At 38.7% G+C, this 15,750-nt stretch overlaps 1 protein-coding gene across 1 annotated transcript in view; it reads left to right on the forward strand.

Moving 5' to 3' along the window:
- LOC126418517 (arginase, hepatic) overlaps positions 1–15,750 on the forward strand; it is a 69,114-nt gene that overhangs the window by 26,651 nt on the left and 26,713 nt on the right. Inside the window, exons 4-6 of the mRNA XM_050085320.1 lie at positions 7,334–7,608; positions 12,160–12,216; positions 14,225–14,406. Coding sequence (XP_049941277.1) covers positions 7,334–7,608; positions 12,160–12,216; positions 14,225–14,406 — 514 coding nt within the window. The remainder of the gene's footprint in view (positions 1–7,333; positions 7,609–12,159; positions 12,217–14,224; positions 14,407–15,750) is intronic.

The following is a 15,750-nucleotide window of genomic DNA, read 5'->3' on the forward strand; positions in this document are numbered from 1 at the left end:
CCCCCCCCCCCCCCCATTTTTTTACCAAACATTTGTGAAATTTTGTTTAAACAAATCTGTAGGAAATGTCAGCAATCAATCGCAATTTTTGTTTTTCCTTTTCAGATCTACCTAGGCTTTCACCACTGAGTGGCCAGTCTCAAAGCTTTTAATACTTGCTTACATCTAAACCGTCATGTAGACAGTTACGTTCAGCATGACGGTATAGATGTAAACATAACTCAAAGCATTGAGAATAGCCACACTGTCCCAAAATCTATGTAGATCTGGAAAATAAAAACAAAAATTGTGACTGATTGGTGACATTCTCTACAGATTTGTACAAAACAGTTGCTGGGCACCAGCTCAAAAATGGAGTCAAACCTAGCTAGTCAAATCTAGCTAATTTTAATAAGCCTTGTGCATTTACAAAAATGTTCAAATGTGTGTGAAATCTTATGGGACTTAACTGCTAAGGTCATCAGTCCCTAAGCTTACACATTCCTTAACCTAAATTATCCTACGGACAAACACGCACACCCATGCCCGAGGGAGGACTCGAACCTCTGACGGGATCAGCTGCACAGTCCATGACTGCAGCACCTTAGGCCGCTCGGCTAATCCCGCGCGGCATGATCTTACAGTTAACATAAACAAACATTTTTCTATGGTTGTGAACAGATAATGTATGCAACGGAAAACAAAATATGTTTACAATTTAACAATAATTTGGATTGAATAATAATATTTACAATAATTATTTAATGTTGAACAAAATAAGAAACAACACAGTAAATAACCAAGACACTGAACATAATATAAAAATTTAAAGAAATACTAGACAAATCAAACCTTCCTGGCTTTTGCTTGTGCAAACTCTTTCACATGATCTGTGTAATTTAAGTCCTCTGCAAGTTCATGCTCAATCGATATTGTTGCAAGATCATTCAAATGAGTTTGGCTCATCGTTGATCAAAGGTGTGTCTTTATCAATTTCAGTTTTTTTGAGAAACCCCCTCTCCACTCACAACTGTCACTGGGAGTGTTAGGAGAATTCTCAGAGCAATGTTAACATTAGGGCAAAAATTATGTCTTCCTATAAACTTCAGAGTCTCTTTTGGACCTATTCCAGGTTTCAACAATGTTGAAAGCACTTTTTGTTCTTCCTCAACTCCAGTGCAAAGTCGCTGCTAGCTTTCTACACTTTGTGTCCAGGCTGTCAGGAGGTGCATTCCTTAGCTCGCCGATGTCGTAGAGAAAATCGAAATAATCAAAATGAGATTTCAGATGATTGAAGCTCTCATCCAAAGATGTGGTTACTATATCTAAAAGATAATAGTAGAATTCAATCTTGTAACATTTCGTTGGGTCATCTATTGTCTCATCCCTTCCTTCATAGGTAAAGTGTATTGGCTTCTTACTTCTTCGCCGGGAAATGCTTATCCGTGGTAACGTCAGATCTTCTAGCTCTAATTCTGTAGCCAATTCTTTGGAATCCATCAAGAAAGACATAAACTTTTCTTCTGTTCTGCAGGTCTCAAAATATGCTTTCGTTTTTTCAAGCACTTCCATGGCCTCAGAAACATTTATGTCACTGGTCTGGAGGGTCTTACTGACTACACTGATGTGAAGCAGAACGTCATACCAGATTACTAGAGAAGTGAGAAAGGTGTAATTTTTTATTTGATTCGCAAGTGACGTTGCTTCGTGATCGGTCATGCCATCAAATTCTTCTGATATCTGAACCAGTGCATAATAAACGTCTCCAGTTTGAAACCTCAGGGGAGTAAGTGCATCGGTGCGACTTTCCCACCTAGTATTGCTCAATGGCTTCAGCGACAGGTTAGGCAGATACTTCTTCGAGACATCCCAACGTCGAATGGAGGATGAGAAGAAGTCATACAAGCTCTTCACTGTCGAAAACATGGAAACAGCATATTTAGAAGACATAGCGGCATTGTTCACAAAAAGATTCGGTGAGTGACTGCTACATGGTACATAAAATGCTCTCTTGTTCATATCTGAAATTCTTTTCTGGAGACTAGACTTCTTTCCTTTCATGTTTGCTCTATTGTCGTATCCTTGCCCTCTTATATTACACAATAGGATTTTTATCTTCCAAGAACTTGAGTACGACCTGCATCAAAGTGGAGCTTGAAGAATCGCACTGGAAGAAATCCCAGGAAATACTCCCGAATTCGGACATCGTATACCTCGTCGAGTCTTGTCTCCTGGATGAAATGTACCGCATCTGTCATCTGCTCAACTTTTGAAATATCTGGTGTGCAGTCCAGAATTATACTGTAATACTTTGCAGATTTAATCATTAATAGAATGTTGTCGGTTATAGATGATCCAATAACATGAATTATTTCATTCTGTGTTTCTTTTCCAAGATAATGATGACCCTTGTTCTCACCTTGCTTTGTTCTGTGCAGGTGCTCCATCATAGCAGTGTCAAAATTTCTGAATAATTCGAGTTTCAAGAAGTTTCCGTTGTCAGGCTGAAAGAGTGTACCTGTACTTCCTCTCAAAGGCAGACATTGCCGACCCAGGAAATGAATTATTGCTATTAATCGCTCAAGAACATTTTTCCCATGTTCGCTTTCAGTATTCAGAAGCCTTTGATGATGGGTGTCGACAGTTTGTGACTTTTTCGGTCCCTCAGAAAACGTGATCCACTCTTTATTTGAATTTAAATGATCGGTAGACTTCTCGTGACTTTCGAGATACGAAGCAACCTGCCGCCAGTCCCTTATACTGTTCTTTACAATTTTTACTGTAGATGGCAAAAAAAGTTTGCAACAAAAACAGAACACAGTATCCTTGCTCTTTGAGTACACCAACCAATGTCGATCTGCTTCTTGTAAATTCTTCAAAGAATAGCTGTAGTGCACAGGGCTGAAACGCCGGTTGTTCACATTTTTAGGACATTCTTCAGCTTCCTTAATGCACTCGGGAGGACCTCGCATGACAAAAGTCGTTTGAATGCAGTCACTAATAATTTCCGGCCATCTTCCGGGATCTGAGTCAATTGTGTCATCCAGTTTAGGCTTGCCTTCAATCCCTTCTCTGGTGATGAGTACCTTGGCTGATGTTCCTCCAGTATTTTCTGAATCAGGTTGCCTAATTTCAGTTCTGCCTGATGTTTCAATCTCGGAGCTTTCCTCACAAAGCAGGTCTTGAGTCCAGGCGAGGTCTGTTGAATATGTTGTGGATGGCCCACCATCAGCATTGCTACTGTATGCAATGGTTGCAGTACTGTGTTCGTCAACTTTCTGGTCATGTCCTGAAGATAGAGATGTAGCTGCAGTAGCTCCACTAGTTTCTGTACTTTCAGGATCTATTTTTCCACCCTCGCCGCTGCTAGATCGTTCTCTCTTTGGCTTCTTATCATCGTCTTCCTTCAGTGCCCGTCTTTTCCTATATTCACTGCCAGACAGTCTTTTTCTACCGTCGGACATGTTTCGATCCAGTCTGTAAAGAACGATTACGTGGAACTAACTGTTGATGTCAGTGTACTAACTTTATTTGCAACACACTTCGCAGACAATTTCCTGATATTCCACTGCACATAAATGAAAATTATATTAGTTTAGGATATACTGTTCAGGAGATGAAGTCATAAGAACTGAGCCATGTGAAATTGAATTTCAGGCCAAATTTCACTACAGACACTCGTGAAACGGTTGAAGAGTGGGGCGGAAGACTATGGAGAGAGGAAGAGTAAGGAGATGCAGTAACATAGTAATGCAATAAATGCACACCCGGGCATCGACGGGTACTAATGCTAGTCGAAATAGATTAACTCACAGCACTGCGGTTGTTCATTTCAAAGAACTGACACTCGTCATCTGTCGTAATTTCCATGTGTCACTTCTTTCGTGTCTGATTATGGTATAAGGGGTAACAAATTAGTCTTCGCTGTATCACTTCACTTTTCTTCATTTTATTTTCATTCTTGCTATTGGGACGACGTGTGCTTATTTGCCGACTTGCCAATTTTTGAAGTAACAGATCATAAGAAAAATAAATTTTCCTATTCTGCAGTCTTGAAATAGAAAAATTCTAACTTGTGAGTAATGTGCAATCGCAACACTAATTGTACATTATATGAAAAGCACTTACCTATTACATCCCAAGTTGCAGGAAATTTGAACCCAGCAATTCTTCTGTTCGTACGAAATGCAATGAAAGTGCTTCTGACCAATCTTGACCCCCTCGGCAACTACCGAAACGAATTCTGTAGTTTTCGTTGTAGAGAATGCAACAATAACAATTGCCTGGAAAGGTGAAGTGGTGACGTGGCCATGCCAGGAACTAGGTCACATGATGAGGTACAGCGAGGCTACAGTTAAACTAGTGCCCAAGAAGAAGAAGAACAAGAAGAAGCAAGAAGCTCACAATAAGTATGTGACAGATGATATGGTCAAATGTATTATCAGGCAGCAATTTCTATGGCATTACGAACAATAGAAAGAAATACGAACTTTGCAAAAACTTCACAACTTTTGTCAAACAGAAATGAGATTCAAAGCTAGCAAGGAAACCCTTAGAAGCAATGTTCTGTGTATGGATTTTCGTTTGAGAAGGTGTCAGACTTGACGTTTTGTTTTGTGGGCCAGCTGTTGTGGCCAGGGGGGGGGGGGGGGGGGGGGGCAGATTTGCCTTGCCTTGGAAAGTGCCACCCCGTGCGGCCACACTTTTCACACGTGCCTTGTGCCGGCCCTGGATGTATGCCCTGTCGGTACCAATCCTTGTACTGGTGGCGGAGCCAGTGCTTCACTGTGTGAATCACCTCCTCATCGTCCTCAAAATGTCTTCCAACTTCCGAGTCATAATGCATCTGTCCTCGTGAATGACAACATCAGCTCTCTGCAACATGTCAGATGTGACAGCTGTGGATGGTCTCCCCGACCACTGCAAATCGTATAGCTCTACCGAACCGCTTTCTGATGACCTCACCCCCCGTGCCCAACGACTAACAGTACTTCTGTCGACAGCAGGTCTTCCATAGACTTTACACAAGCGATTTTTGAATATTCCCCACGATTTATTTCTCTGCAGTGGAAATTCAATGATGGCACATTGCTTGTAACATGCATCACCTACAGATGCCAATTTGAAACTGTCCCGTAGCTACGCCATCTGTCAGAAGTTACAGAAACTTGGCTTGCTCGCTCAGGAGACTTCAGATAATACATACAAAACATTTTGCACTCATAGCATTGTTTTCAGCTGAGAAAAAGAAATATGTAGTGCATTACTTTCTGGGCAGCCCTCGCACTATTTGAGCTTACTCTCTTGGAACAAAAAATTTTCATTGGCACTCAAAATAACTTACTTTAATAAGCCATGTTGATGAAATCATTCATAGACAGATTTTCTACCTATTTGGAAAGGAAATCATTGCAATCTATAAAACATTTTACTACCATATGATTAGTGAAATATAAACAGTACCTTTACCAGTTTTATGAAACACCAAATTGAAAAAGGTGTATTTTTTAATTTTTAGTAACTTTCCATAATTCCATACTTAAGATGATAAATCCATAACAATTATGGACAACCCATAATAGTTGACAGCCATGCACAGTGAAAAAAAAAGGTAAAAAAAGTACAAAACATGTCACTTTTGACAGATATTAGCATAAAGATTTAAAAAAATTCTTCTTATTTGTAAACATTTAAATTTTGATTTTAATCAACCCTTTTCTGAGAGCTACTGAAACCGTTTCTGAAGAAGAGAAATTTGTTAACATCGAGTATAGGTTTAAGTGTCAGGAAGTCTTTTCCAAAAGTATTTGTTTGGAGTGTAGCCATGTATGGAAGTGAAACATGGACGATAAATAGTTTGGACAAGAAGAGAATAGAAGCTTTCAAAATGTGGTGCTACAGAAGAATGTTGAAGATTAGATGGGTAGATCACGTAACTAATGAATAGTATTGGGGAGAAGAGGAATTTGTGGCGCAACTTGACTAGAAGAAGGGATCAGTTGGTTGGACATGTTCTGAGGCATCAAGGGATAACCAATTTAGTATTGGAGGGAAGTGTGAAGGGTAAAAGTCATAGAGGAAGACCAAGGGATGAATACACTAAGCAGATTCAGAAGGATGTAGATTGCAGTAGTTTCTCAGAGATGAAGAAGCTTGCTCAGGATAGGGTAGCATGGAGAGCTGCATCAAACCAGTCTCTGGACTGAAGACCATAACAACAACTTCTTTTTCTTTTTAGATCCATAATATTATTTTTGAGATACATGTTGTTATGTTTTAAATGAAGTTGAGCAATTGAAACTCCAGGTAGGAATACCAACAATGTGTAAAGAAGGCACGTCAAGTTGCAGATAGGCACAATTAAGACACTTATGGAGGCACTTACACAAAGCTTTCGGCCATAGCTTTCATCAGCAAAAGAATAACATGCACCATTCATACACAGAAGCAAGCACATCTCATGCATACATGACCGCCAACTCTGGCAGCTCAGTCCAGAATGCAGCTATCACATGGGATGGAAGCAGCAGTCTGAAGACCTGTCAAAAGTTAGACAGATAGTAGTGTTGTGGTTGATAATGAGGAACAAATATTTCACTGACACTTTACCATTGATACAAAAATCCTTGTTCTGATCTACATTTTTCAAAAAGACCAGGAGTGCTGCTTCTTTGGAAATTCCCCTTTTCTCATCTTAGAGTTTTGCTTCAGCTTTACTTATATATACCATTAACCAGCAAATAATGCCCACCCTTTTTCTTGCAGTTAACAGTATACATTCTGGAAAATACTTCCAGTTTTCTGAAACCCATGTTCAAAATTGCATCACAATCTGTAGCAATGTCTCTAATACGTAACCGGTTGCATACATACTAGTTTTGAAGGTTTGTATTGTTAGCAGCTACAAAGAACATCAGGTAATTGCTTTAAAACATTTGTAAAATTAATTTCAAACTGTCAAGTCCTGGGAAGAAGAATCCATGTAGTGGAAAGAGTTATGGTAACCACTTCTGTATAATTGAGGCATGAGGCATTGAGTAATCATTGGGTACATAAAATAGGATTGAAAATGGTGCTGAGCTTTGGACAGGGCTAATTGATACAAAACCTTCATACATACATCACCTACATTTCCTGGCTGACTACATTGACCCACTTCTGTATTCCCTCCCCCACTCCACACTATCCCATAGTGTAAGAATTGTAAGAAAATGAAGTTAATTTTTCTTACTATTTCACAAATTTTTGTCTCGAAAGATGTGTTGTACCCATAGTAAATCTGTACTGAATTTTCTACTATACATGGTCACAGACAGACTGTCTCATGTTTCTACAAGTACTGTTTTGACAACAGGTATCAAACCATGTGCGGGAAATTGTCTCGAGCGGTCACATGTGCCTCACAATTGGTGGGGACCATTCAATTACAGCTGGCTCCATCACTGGCAGTGTTAATGGACTGGGAGATAAGCTACCAATTATACTATGGATTGATGCCCATGCAGACATTAACACAATGTCCACTAGCCCATCAGGAAATGCACATGGCATGCCTGTTGCTCTTTTACTCAAAGAGATTGCCGAGACATGGCTTCCAGACTTGCCTGCAATGGAGTGGTTGGTGCCCAAGTACGTATTTATAATTTTTAATGTGCATAAGTTTTAAGATTTTTGTGAGAAATGATTTGAACTTCTGCTGGTCTCTCACAAGTGAGCAAGGAAACTTTGTAGGTATATTATTTTGAAGGAAATATGCATTTGCAGTTCACAAAATAAAGTAAATAATTTGTAGATGTACTCAAAAAAATTATAATTCCAGCAAATAGTTTTATTACATTTAACTGTTACTATAAAGTTCCCAATACTTCCACCTCCTTAAGCATTAATGAATGTTTGACTTTCCTTGTTTAAATTAAAGGAAAGGTAAACTGTTTTCTGTGCAGACATAATACATTTTGTGAATTGTGTTTTATTTATCTCATGACATACATTTGCAATCCATTTGGTTTGCGTACAGGAGCCATGTCAAAAATTTATAAAACAGTTACAATGATTTTTCCATTAATAAATAATAGCACTATAACAAATAATAACACTATATTTCTTTGAACGTGTAGCACATTGTATCCAGCTCAAATTTCCAGTTTGTCCCGCATGATTCACCCACTGAGTAATAACACTGCAATGCCAGTACGTCATATAGCTTTCTTTTAAGTGAACCCAAATTCATCTGCTTCAACTTGTTCCCTCGGCATACAATCTGAGGCGGTGGGTGGGGAGCATAAAATTTTCGTTTCTAGTATCATGTGAATGGACAAAATGGTTTCCCTCAAATAATTCGTGTCTGGTGTACAAAAATACAGGGTTATTACAAATGATTGAAGCGATTTCACAGCTCTACAATAACTTTATTATTTGAGATATTTTCACAATGCTTTGCACACACATACAAAAACTCAAAAAGTTTTTTTAGGCATTCACAAATGTTTGATATGTGCCCCTTTACTGATTTGGCAGATATCAAGCCGATAATCAAGTTCCTCCCACACTCGGCGCAGCATGTCCCCATCAGTGAGTTCGAAAGCATCATTGATGCGAGCTCGCAGTTCTGGCACGTTTCTTGGTAGAGGAGGTTTAAACACTGAATCTTTCACATAACCCCAAAGAAAGAAATCGCATGGGGTTAAGTCGGGAGAGCGTGGAGGCCATGACATGAATTGCTGATCATGATCTCCACCACGACCGATCCATCGGTTTTCCAATCTCCTGTTTAAGAAATGCCGAACATCATGATCGAAGTGCAGTGGAGCACCATCCTGTTGAAAGATGAAGTCGGCGCTGTCGGTCTCCAGTTGTGGCATGAGCCAATTTTCCAGCATGTCCAGATACACGTGTCCTGTAACATTTTTTTTCCAGAAGAAAAAGTGGCCGTAAACTTTAAACCGTGAGATTGCACAAAGCACGTTAACTTTTGGTGAATTGCGAATTTGCTGCACGAATGCGTGAGGATTCTCTACTGCCCAGATTCGCACATTGTGTCTGTTCAATTCACCATTAAGAAAAAATGTTGCTTCATCACTGAAAACAAGTTTCGCACTGAACGCATCCTCTTCCATGAGCTGTAGCAACCGCGCCGAAAATTCAAAGCATTTGACTTTGTCATCGGGTGTCAGGGCTTGTAGCAATTGTAAACGGTAAGGCTTCTGCTTTAGCCTTTTCCGTAAGATTTTCCAAACCGTCGGCTGTGGTTCGTTTGGCTCCCTGCTTGCTTTATTCGTCGACTTCCGCGGGCTAGGCGTGAAACTTGCCCGCATGCGTTCAACCGTTTCTTCGCTCACTGCAGGCCGACCCGTTGATTTCCCCTTACAGAGGCATCCAGAAGCTTTAAACTGGGCATACCATCGCCGAATGGAGTTAGCAGTTGGTGGATCTTTGTTGAACTTTGTCCTGAAGTGTCGTTGCATTGTTATGACTCACTGATGTGAGTGCATTTCAAGCATGACATACGCTTTCTCGGCTCCTGTCGCCATTTTGTCTCACTGCGCTCTCGAGCGCTCTGGCGGCAGAAATCTGAAGTGCGGCTTCAGCCGAACAAAACTTTGAGTTTTTCTACGTATCTGTAGTGTGTCGTGACCATATGTCAATGAATGGAGCTAAAGTGAATTTATCAAATCGCTTGAATCATTTGTAATAGCCCTGTATAATAATCACATGTATATGTAAGGATGGCAGAGTTAATATTTTAAGTTTTCTAAATAATAATCGACATGGTTCTTTGTGATTTGCAGTGCACATACTTTTAAATGATGTTTTTTCTGTATTTTTAGTATCCGCACTATGTTTGTCGAGTTACCACAAACAACAATACCACGCCTAATAATGAGTTTGAAGTAGCTTGTATATGCTACTTTTCGTGTGTCCATGTCAGTTACAGTTGATAATATTTCCATTGCAAATGCAAAGCTGCTCAGTTTGTTTGCCATGTATTTAATGTGTGCCTGCTAGCATAAATTTTTAACTACATTTAAACCTAAGAATTTGACTGAGTCAACTTCTATACCTTTGTTGTTGTGTACAATCTTAATCTGCTCACATTTTGACTGTTTGGTTTTGAACTGCATCACATGAGTCTTAGATATATTTAGATTCAACCCATTTAGCTGTAACCAAGTTTCTAAGGTACTGAGAGTACTGATCACAGATTTGGGAAATTTTTTTTTTAATCCTGATCTTTAACTAAGACAGAAGTATGATCTGCGAACAGAACTGATGGGGAGCTGATATTTAATAGTAAGTCATTAACATAAAAGAGAAATAGGACTGGGCCTAATATGGAGCCTTGTGGAACACCTTGAGATTTTTTTTTTCCAGTCAGAAAAATAATATGCACCACTTGAAGAAATGCTAACTCTTTGCTTTCTGTTGGGTTAGTAGGATTTAAGCCATTGTAGGGCACTGCCGCTAATGCCATACTTTTCAAGTTTGTAAACAAGCAATGCACGATTTACAGAATCAAACGCCTTTGTGAGGGCGCAGAAAATTCCTGCCACCTTATTTCTCTTGTCTAATGATGTACTTATTTTCTCAATGAAACTGTTTACTACATCTATGGTGTTTTTCCCCTGATGAAAACCAAATTGATTGTTTAGAATAACAGAATATTTTGCAATGAAGTTTTGGATTTGTGCAACAGCAAGTTTTTCAAATATTTTAGATAGGACTGGGAGAATCGAGATAGGATGATTATCTCCCATGATCTCTCTTGATCCTTTCTTGAAGAGTGGTTTGACTTCAGCATATTTCAGTACCTCTGGGAATGGCCCTCTTCAAAACATTGATTTATTATTTGAGATAGTGGGTTTGCAATTCTGTTGTGTACCACCTTAATAACTTTGGTAGGTATTCTATCCAAACCTGCACATTTTTTGTTTCTTAATGTTAGAATAGCATTTTCTAGATCCTCCACAGAAACTTTTAAGAATTTTGTAAAGTTTTCAGAGTTTTCACCTAGGCCAAAGGGATTTACTTCGTTGTAATAATATGTTACATCTACAGCAGACTTTGCTACATTTATAAAGAATGCATTAAAGTACTCTGGTATTTGAGTTGGATTTACAATAGTATTTCCTTCAATGTCAATTTTTGAAATTTCTTGGTTACAGGCTTTAACACCTAACTCAGATTTAATGACTGACCACACAGCTTTTGTCTTATTTTTATTATTTAAAATTAGCCTGTTATTTGACAGTTGTTTTGCTGCCCTGACAACTCTTTTAAATATGGTTTTATACAGTCTAACATATTTAATGAAATCAGTATCTTTATTAGATTTTAGTTCTCTGTGAAGTTTCATTATTAATCTTTGCCGAGTGACAATAGTTGCTATTAATCTACATTTCTTTTTCGTTGTAATGTTCTCATTGTAATAATTTTCTTTACATGTATTGTGGCAGAAATGAAACTTGTTTATTTACAGACAATAGCCAGCATCCAGTCGTTGAACTCTTATTCATTAAATTTACTTTAGAGGTCAATACAAAAACTCCCATTACTGTTTTATTTTCTGTTTGCTTCCTGTCATAGGTCATCAATATTTGACAAAGGACATTTATCATCTGGACTGTTTGTTATTAAATGTATTTATTCATGGCAGTCACAGTTTTGGCCTATTAGATTGTTATCAAGTGATAACCACTAGGAATTGAATTGTTCTTTTTGAGAGGATACTGTCTTTGTGTCAACCATGTCTATACGTTGTATTACTATACGCATGGACTTTGTAAACTTGCTTGACTTGAGGATAATGTATGTGTATATATTATTAGAGAATTTATCTAAAAACAAAGATGATGTGACTTACCAAACGAAAGCACTGGCAGGTCGATAGACACACAAACAAACACAAACATGCATATGAAGAGGCAAAGGCAATTGTGGTCACATGATACTTCATAGAAAAGCTAAGAAATAAGTATATGGTTCAGAATAACATGCCCACTTATCAAATGCATAACTATGGTTTACTATTTTTAGCCTTTAGTACTGTTCTTTTAAAAAAAAGTTTTCCTTACTGCTTAGTAATGAAGGCCTTAGAGTATAAATAAATATCTGACTTTCTTTGAAATATTTCTTGTGTACAGGAATCAATAACAGTTTAAATCCTTTTGCTTTTCTTTATAGGCTCTCTGTGAAAGACATTGGCTACATTGGTCTACGTGATGTTGACTCAGGCGAAAGGTATGTACATTACATGCAAATGATTCAACATCATGTGGCAATTTTGAAGGAAAAATGAGAATAGATTAAGAAAACTTTTCTTGACAGTAGTATATTATGAAACCTTCATGTACATTTTTTGATTGGACCTAATTTTTTTACTATTGAATGAAAGAGCAGAAGTGGTCCACAAAAAATACATTCTGTATATCTGTTAATTATTTACTCGCTACTTTTTAGTCTTTGAAGAAGTCTGTGATCTAACTAAATTACAGAAATTATGGTGAGGAAAGTCCTAACAGAAAGTAAATAACTTTGGAGAAATGGAGCAACTCACCAGATACTAGAAGCATTAAGTTGTCGGCAGGTGCACATAAAAATTGTGGCAGCTGAATACACAGTGACTGAAGTTCGCCCGGTAGACAGGGCTGAGGGGTTGTGCTGGGTGGCATAGGTAGCAGGAATAAGAGGTGGGAGGGAGGATTGGGGAGGGGTAGCTGATGGCCCAGAGGGAGGCAGCAGATGTGCGGGATAGGCATGCAGTATGCAACACACACAAGCACCTGAGCTAATAAGTTTGTGTGGCATGTGATGATGATGACGACGACGACGACGACGACGACGACGACGACGACGACGACGTGGTGGAGAGGATTTGGAGGGTGTGTAAGACAGAGGAAGGGGAGACTCTAGGGTAGAAGGTGTGGGTGCATTGGGTTAGTGGAGACTGAGGCCAGGAGGATTATGAGAGGGAAGGATGAGCTCCAAGGAAAAGTCCCGATGCTGGGGGGAGGGTTCAGGTGGCCTGGTTTCAACTGGAGGCTCTGTATCGTATTCTGTTGTGAGCATCTTCCTTCATCTGTTTGTATTTTCATCCATTTCTAACGTTGTCCGTCATTCCAATTCCCTTCTTACCTCTCTGTCTCATTCCTCCCACTTTTCCCGCTATAATTATTTGTTGCTGACAATTCCTACACTGTAGAGGTCCCAGTCAAGACTTGTTTTCTTTCTCTGATTGCATCCAGTAATATTCTCTGTTCTCCTATTTTCTTCATTATTTCTTTGTTTTTAAGTCTGTCAGTCCACTTCACTTTTAAGCATTATTCTCCATAGCCACATTTCAAAACTTTCTAACTATCATTCTTCTTAACCATCCCTGATTCGTCACTTTATAACACAACACTTAGCAAATCTTTTTGTCAGCTCCATTGAAATTCTTCTGGCCATTGGTAACTGCTTCACTCTTTCTAATGCTCTTTTTCCCGCCTCCGTCGAGTAGACCGTTCGCCGGGTGCAAGTCTTTCGATTTGTCACTTCGGCAACTTGTACGCTGATGGGGATGAAATGATGATGATTAGGACAACACAACACCCAGTCCCTGCGCCGTGAAAATCTCCGACCCAGCTAGGAATCGAACCCGGGCCCTTAGGATTGACATTCTGTCGTGCTGCCACTCAGCTACCAGGGGCAGACATTTATAAATAATAATGTATAGAATAGTAATAAATAAATGCAATAGGAGTAAGAGAATAATAATAAGAGGTCTGCCATAAGCAACAGCTATTATAACTATTGTGATGGAGGGATGTCCACTATAGCATTTGTTCCCTCAGAGGCAGACAGTATTATGCAAGAGAAAAAAAAATGAGGATTTTTTTTAAGCACAAAAATCATTGATATGTGGAGTATTGTGTTATGATCATGATTTTCTTAAATAATGACTGCAGGAAAATCATTAGAAATGACACAAACAGAGGGAAAAGCACTGTCACTTAGCCAAATATCAGGGAGAGGGTAATTAAACAATAAACCTGAAGAATAGTCTAATACAGGAGTGGCACATTAAAATTTCATTGTAAATAAAAAGAGATAAAATATGGCATTTTGTAAAGGCAAATTGTTACTTCTTTCACTGCCTTGAGAGCAATAGCGCCAGTGTTCATATGTGGTATTAAGTCTTAGACAGAATAAATACCTTATGCATGGAGAGATCAGTAATTACATTAATCAGCTGATTATTTTCTTGTAGGAAATTCCTGTCTGATTGTGGTATATTAGCATATAGCACAGAGGAAGTAGAACGTTATGGTGTTTCAGATATAGTACAGGCTGTACTTGCAAAACTTGACCCAAGTGGGTCTCGTCCAATTCATATGAGTTTTGATATTGACAGCCTAGATGTGAATGAAGCGCCAGCTACTGGAACCCCTGGTAAGTTGTCTCCAGTTACTACTTGTTAAATGTGCACACATTAGTAAAAGTTAATTCTTGTGTCTTATAAACTAGTTATAGTTATATCATACATTTATTTGCAATGGAGTCTTTAATTTTAATAATATTATTTCATTGTTTTCCTGAAAAGAAATGCACTCAAACAGCCATTGTATCAATTGATCTTGCCCCATCACTTAACACATTGACTGCCACGTGAGTTAAATATAACTCACAGGAAGTGTTCCCTTCGGGCCACGTGAAGTAAATACAACTTCTCCGTGGTACAGTTGTAACTCACAGGAGCGTGCTGAGACTCGGTGTTATAGTAGGTTATGGCCCCAGTAACAAATCATGTTCGTGGCCTACGGTTTTCAAGAACTCTACAGTAGTTATTGACATTTGAATTCGTGAGTTATATATAACTTACATTGCTCAGTCGTATTGGACTTCTCCTCTTTTTATTATTTATTTATTATTTAGTTTGACATATTACTTACACAGTCGATTGCAAATCACATACAGTTTTATTTACATTCTTCAACTCTAATTGCAACAACAATAAAACTGAAAAATTTGGGTCATTCCACTTTGTTTCTCTAACACCTGTATGCATTGTGCTTTATGAAAAAACACTCTATGCAAATATATGAGTCACAATTCTTACATTTCCATGCAGTTTGTTTGCATTTCTTGCCAGCTTGCTCTCGTCCAAATTCATTCTTCATTTTTTTGTAGCACACTGTACACCTACGTCTGGCTGCACTATCTGCAGGTAATGTGGTGGCTTTGGTGAGAGATGTCTCAGGCTCATCGGCAGTCTCAAAGTCACTTCCTCTTTGAATTCTGTGGTTGAGATCTTCTTTTTGTTGATGTATTGGTAAATCACATGAGCATTTACCAGTGCTGACCCTGTCAACAATTCAATTGCAAACTTCCTGTACCATTTCACACACCACCTTAGACAATGCAAGTACGACTTCATTTGGTCAGAAAGATCTATAAAAGACTTTGATTGATTATAGTCAATTATCATTGCTGGTTTTTTCTTTGTGCCCTTCCTGGTTTGAACTTCTGCTTCTTCTTCACCACGAACAGTACTCAGCATCAGAACATTCCTCTTATCTTTCCATTTCAGTACTACTACACCTGTGGTACTTTGCTTTGTGTTCCCCCTTCTTCAGTTTTGCCTGTACAACATCATGAGGATTCAGTTTTCTGTTTGATCTTAGAGTACCAGCTAAATGTGTTGATTGTTCAAGAAACCGGTGTGCTAGATGAACATTTGTGTAAAAATTGTCTGTATGTAAGATTCTGCCCTCATTTAGTAATCCACTCATAAGG

This window comes from Schistocerca serialis, chromosome 1 (genome assembly GCF_023864345.2).
Source record: "Schistocerca serialis cubense isolate TAMUIC-IGC-003099 chromosome 1, iqSchSeri2.2, whole genome shotgun sequence".
Taxonomy (NCBI): Eukaryota; Metazoa; Arthropoda; class Insecta; order Orthoptera; family Acrididae; genus Schistocerca; species Schistocerca serialis.